Here is a 6,184-nt window from a genome sequence, read left to right on the forward strand (position 1 = left end):
TAACTTTACTCTTGTTTGCATCTCCAATAAATTCAAAATCATATTTTCATTCATTTTGGTGTCCCTTTGTTTGTTGCTATTGTTACGGGTATAAAATAAACCTATTTCATTCATTTTAATCGTTGATAGAACTAGAAATGAGATATTTCCCGGGAATATTTCAACCTCACAAATTCCATCACTTTTATTGCTATTATTATTACTATTTTGTCTATATATAGCAAATATATTTTAAATGAATATTTCTCAAAAAATGAAAAAAAAAAGGTTACCAAACCGTTAAATTGTGATAGACTTTTAAAAAGTCTGGAATTTCTGTCTTCCCAATTTACCCAATCAGTTTGCTTTTGAAATATCCTAGCTTCGTACCTAAAAATTAATTAATCATAATTGCTTTAATTAACAAAATAAGACATATTGCCTACTTGCTTAATTAAATACTTAATTGGCCAATTCTTTTTTCAATTACTCAAACTTTCCGAGTATACAACTTTATTTCAAACATTTGATTGATTACAAACTTCAGATCAGTCGAATGTTTCAGATTTGATAAGCAGCTATGTTGATTTCAAAACCTTAACCATCTTTTTTTTGATTTAAATGAAATGATTTGATAATTAACATTTTAAACCTGTCTTGTTTTTTGGAAACTTTTTCGAAAATTGATTCAACCATGCCAACAACTTAATTAAAAATAGTCAAAAAAAAGGAAGAGAGAGAGAGAATAGTTTCGGTTATTCCGAAATATACCCTTCATTAAGCTGTCTGAAAGTTAATTAAATGAATATGTGGAATGTTTTGAGACAAATGAAACTGCAATTAGTATAATTGCCATTTGAATAAATTCAACTACAAAGTTGAACATTTTGAAGAAGTTAATAAATTAATTAGGAAGTAGTAATTAGAAGATTAAAAAATTGCTCACAAATGGCTTTTTCTTTTCAATTTTAAATTTGAAAAATGCCACAATCAGTCATTAGTTGATATCAAAAAGAAATGAATATTATCGATATAAAGTTATCACTTCTCTCAGCTAATTATCATTTAACAAAACGGAGGAGTAATGATAAGATTAGTAAATGATCCATAATTGAGCTGATAAATATGTAATGAATTTTAAATTCAAAATGTTCATTATGGATAGAATTAATGAATGTGGAACAGGTTAGAATAAAAGTTTCAAGGCTAATGATGACAATGCTATTTGTACTTTTTTTGACATTTTTGAAATGTTAGCATACGAACTATATGATTAATTAATTAATTAAAACTTCCTACATATATTTCCCAATTATCGCTCACGTAATGATCACTCTTTTCGATTGTAATATTCATCTATTAGCAGGTAGAAATAAAACTGTACCTGCAAAGTTTCTCGCATCGTACCTTGCTACATTTACTATCCGTGATACATCTTACTAAAAAATTTCAGAATTATAATAACCAAAGTACTGAATAAACTTATTAATTGGAAAACAAAAACAGAAATTGAATTATTCAATTCGTCTTTCAAATTCAAATTTTTAAAAGTGCTAACATATGTTATATGACATTTAAAGTGATATTGAAAGTTTAAAATTATTTGAAGTTTAAAGTAACTTGAATATATGGAAGTGACAAAAGTTATGTAAGAAAAAAATTTCAACAGACCGTTGTTGTTTGCTTACTTGCAAGAATCGGATAATTTGAATTATCGAAAGCTTAATTAATAAGGTAAAATAATTGGAAACAGGAAACTACTGTTATGATTATTTCCGATGAGTGATCGAATGATGATGAATGAATATCAGATATAAACAAAGAGATTACAGTATGCTACCTTAACTCTACTGAAGTAATCAATCAAAAATAAAACGAAGTGTAAGTATAAATTATGGTGAAATTAGCATAATTTCACAATAGCGTCTTAATTATTTAATAAATTAATAAGTGAACCTGTTTTATTTTCTATTAGCAATACTGTTTGTAGATTACATTGCAGGAAGATGCTAATGAGAAATGGCCAACAATAATTCTTTTGCATATATAAACTTTGAATGAACCGCTTGGAAAAATCTGAAAATGAAAAATTCAATATTTTTGATATTAAACTTGTGATAAATACGATAAAATTCAATGTAATTTAATTGGGTGACATTAATTCGATCACCCAAAACATACCGTACCGTTTGAATCATATCAAAGTATAAATTAATATTACTGTCAAAAGTTCAAGTAATCTTAGCAAATAATCACAATTATTATCTTATGAATAAGGAGACGAAGAAAATCCACATTGTCGATGTAATTGCATAATTATTAATCCATTAATTTAAATAATAGTAATTTTATTTAGTGACAAATGAATTATCCTCTCCAGCTTTTTAATAAATTAATTTTATTAATTAACCATCATGATGTAAAATAAATTATCATTCATGAATAATAGGTTATTGTAGGAAATAAAATTTCTTCATAACTCTATTTTTACTATTAATTTTACCTTTTGCATTTCTCTTCAAAGAAATTTGCTGAATTCTAATTCAAAGAAAAACTATTATGCAAAAATAAACAGTTCATAAAATGATAAACAGTAAACACTGCTAATATATGTAAATTTAAATAAAAAATTTATACAAGTTTTTTCAATTAAATTTTTTACGTTATTTCATCATAAATTAAAATCAAAATAGTAAGTAATAAATTTAAATGAAAAAATGAATGCTTTTAAAGGAAGAATTTTAACAATTTTTTTTCACACAAAAGAAAATCCTCATAATTTCGAATCCCTCATAATTCCATACAAGCGTTATTATTATCAAAATTATGATAATATACAAATACAAATTAGTAAAAATTAATAAAGAAACCAGAATTATTTCCTAATCAATCGATATTGCTATCTTTTAGTATTACATTCAATACAAAAACATTACCATTATGCTATTTCATCATAAATTCAAACAAAAATCAAAATAGAAAGGGATAAATTGGAAGGAAAAAAAAAACGAATGTTTGCAACAAATTTTATTTTGGAAATGACCAAATAAATTATGAAGTATTGGATATTTTTCATCTCATTCACATGTTCTTTTCTTCATATTATTTCTCTCTTCATATTGTTGTCCATTTGTGTCCCATTGTCCACTCCTACTATTTACATCCAACTTATCGGTCATCTTCCCATACTTGATCCATTTATCTCTGGTCCATCTTTCATCTTATCCCTTTTCTTTGTTCCATTCATCAAAAATTCCACTTCTTCGTCATATTTCAAAAGCATTTAGCCCATTCATCTCTATTCCTTTTCACAAAATATCCATCCAGCAATTATCATCATCAAATTCATTTTCATCCTCTTTTTTCCATCTAATTTTTTTTTTGAAATAAAATCAATCTAAAGGCAAAATAAATCCTATCATTGAAGTATGTATAATTGTTTAACAATTGCTCAAAATAATTTCATTTCCAATCTTCGTACCTCGAAGGTATTAATTGATAAAGTTAAAGTGATAAATTAAAAGTTTAACGTTCAATTTATCCGGTTTACGGTTTCTAATGAACCGGATAAACTGAACGGATGTATTACGAATGGAAAATTGGATGATTCCAAATTCTTTTTTTGTTTCATATTTCTTCTTTAGATATCATCAATTTTATCGGATTTAAATTAATAAATTTTATTATTTTACAATTAATAACTGTAAATTTTACAGAATAAAAATTTTTAGACCAAATATATTTTATAGTTTCCCATTAAAGCTACATTGTCCCATTATCAGTCACACAATAAGCCATCAACAGCACAATAAGCTACAATACCATTTACTTGCTTCAATGGAGTCAAAGGTCAGGCAGCGTATATTTAATTACAGTCAAAAGCACTCCTACTGTGATATACAACATTTATTTTTTTCTTATTAATTAAACTCAAAAAAGTATATATTTTAAGGATTCCATTGAGAACTATTCATATTTCGAACTTTTAAGAAGGATTTTTCCTTGTTTTAAATTAAAATTCGAATGAAACTTTAACTTAATTAAAGTAAGGTCAAGGTATGTTACCACTTATGCCAAAATTGTTTGTAATTGAGCTTTAAAATTATTTGTAGACTGTTATGAAGTAATATTAGGAAACTTTTTGGTTACATGTAATTTGCATATTTTATGATAGATAGAACAAAATGGAAGCGATAATGGTATGAAATTAAACAATGTTTCAATTATTATTTGAAAAAGTTGTGGTAAAGCGATAATTTGCATAAAATCGATATATTTTGTGACCTTTCCTCACCTTGTTCTACTATTGTTCAATTATGAATTTATGGTTCAATTAATGGCTTAGGTATTCATCAGTTGACTATAATTAGCATAGAGAATTGTTAAAGAGAATGGTATCTGTCGTTCATTTAAGCTTTTCCTACCATTACTTTTCATTTTGTAACCTTTTAAATGTACCTAATTTAATTTCTAAGTAAAACTTAATGAGTGTTCTAAAGTTAGTCATTTATTTATTATTGATCAGTCTAATTCATAATTTCATTCAAAACTAAGGTATCAAAATAAATATACTTGTTTCGATTTTACGTGATATAGCCTGTTAATGTAATAGGGTTCATTTGTCATTTCCACAGTTGACAAATTTCATTTTCCATTATTCGGTGATATCAGAAGCATTCGTTCATTATGAATATTGCAAATCTGGAAAATGCTTCTAATGAATCTGTAAATCAAATCGGATATAAATTTGTTGTAATTAACCTGTAATCAAACCGGATATAAATTTAAATCCGTAAATTAATTTATTACAATTAACTAACTACTGGCTTTGTAGGATTAATATTTAATTCCGGACAAAGTTTCAACTAAGCAACGAAAGGAATTTGTTAACTTACTGATTTCTTCTTTCCATAAAGCCATTGAATGCCTTTTACTACAGTAATTATAAAACAGTTGAAAGCAACTGTCAAAATCAATAATATCATTATCTTTTGCCAAAATTCTAAAATTATCAAATCATTTTTTTACAGATTTAACCTATTAGCCTTATCTTATCATAATTCAAGAAAAGATATATTTAGGCTTACAGGGCTTGAAGTTTAGGCTTGAAGTTTTAAGAACAAATAATTTGCTACTTAATTCAATGTAATCTCATCTGTTGTAATTGTATGTTTATGATGAATGAAAAGCCCAAATTAAAATTAGCCTCAGAAAAGAAAAATTTTAATCTATGAATCGAACTTTTATCTTTCCTTTTCTGCATTCTTCTTTTGTTTAACTTCATTTGGAATAAAATAATATTTGATAAAATCAATTTTATCATCATTTCTATTCCAATGCGATAGATACGATGGATGTAGGAAATAGAGAAATTCGTGAAGATAATTTAAAAAATTGATAGTTCGATGATCATTGATATCGGTTTGATTACTTTTACCCAAATTATTCCATCCAATTGTTTGGTTATTTTCATAACAAAGAAGTAAAATATTGACATTGATATAATTTAACTTTGCATCCAATACTATTCCATTGCATTGATTATTCTATACTAAGTAATCTCAAATATAGTAATAAAAAGAAAAAAAGAGAGGTTAAAGGTTAACATATTATATTATTAAGAGAGTAAATAATTTAAAATTATTTCATTTCAATAAGATAACGCATAAAGCTGTCTTTTTAATTTTTCTTTAAACTTCCAAAAGACTTTCATTTTCAACAAATACTTTCAGCTATTTATCATTTATCACATTCAATTCACTATCAATGTATTGAAGTAATCATTTCAAATTATCAAATATTATCGCATCGAAAAAAAAAAAAAACACACCGAAATGATAATATCTTTAAGGACGATAGTAAATTCTGTAACTGATTCTGTTAAATTTGATAGTGAATGAAATGAACTATTTTGAATGATTGTTAAAGATTGATTTTCAATGATAATTGCTTTCATTTTATCACCTCTTTGTTCACATAAATTTAATTCATTCAAAAATATTTGCATTTTTTGCTCCTAAAAATTAACAAGTAAACTGAAAGTTAACTAACCTAAGAATGAAAAATGATAAAAGGTAAAAAGTTGATTGAATAAATTGAACATTTACAAAAAGGCTTTTATTGATAAATCTGATAAGCATCATATCTTCTTACAAATTTCCTTTTCACCTCCCCTAGTTTGTACTTTTTCCAGTATTTCTAAATT

At 25.6% G+C, this 6,184-nt stretch overlaps 1 protein-coding gene across 1 annotated transcript; it reads right to left on the reverse strand.

Annotated features, from left to right (window-relative positions):
- Positions 1–4,623: 4,623 nt before the first annotated feature.
- On the reverse strand, positions 4,624–5,986 carry LOAG_11753 (hypothetical protein; the record flags this gene model as incomplete). The annotated part of the gene is made up of 4 exons (XM_003147271.1): positions 4,624–4,740; positions 4,875–4,981; positions 5,411–5,525; positions 5,810–5,986. 4 exons carry the CDS (start codon positions 5,984–5,986, stop codon positions 4,624–4,626), a joined length of 516 nt encoding a protein of 171 aa, XP_003147319.1.
- Between the last annotated feature and the right edge of the window lie 198 nt (positions 5,987–6,184).

Source organism: Loa loa (assembly GCF_000183805.2).
Source record: "Loa loa unplaced genomic scaffold supercont3.274, whole genome shotgun sequence".
Classification (NCBI taxonomy): Eukaryota; Metazoa; Nematoda; class Chromadorea; order Rhabditida; family Onchocercidae; genus Loa; species Loa loa.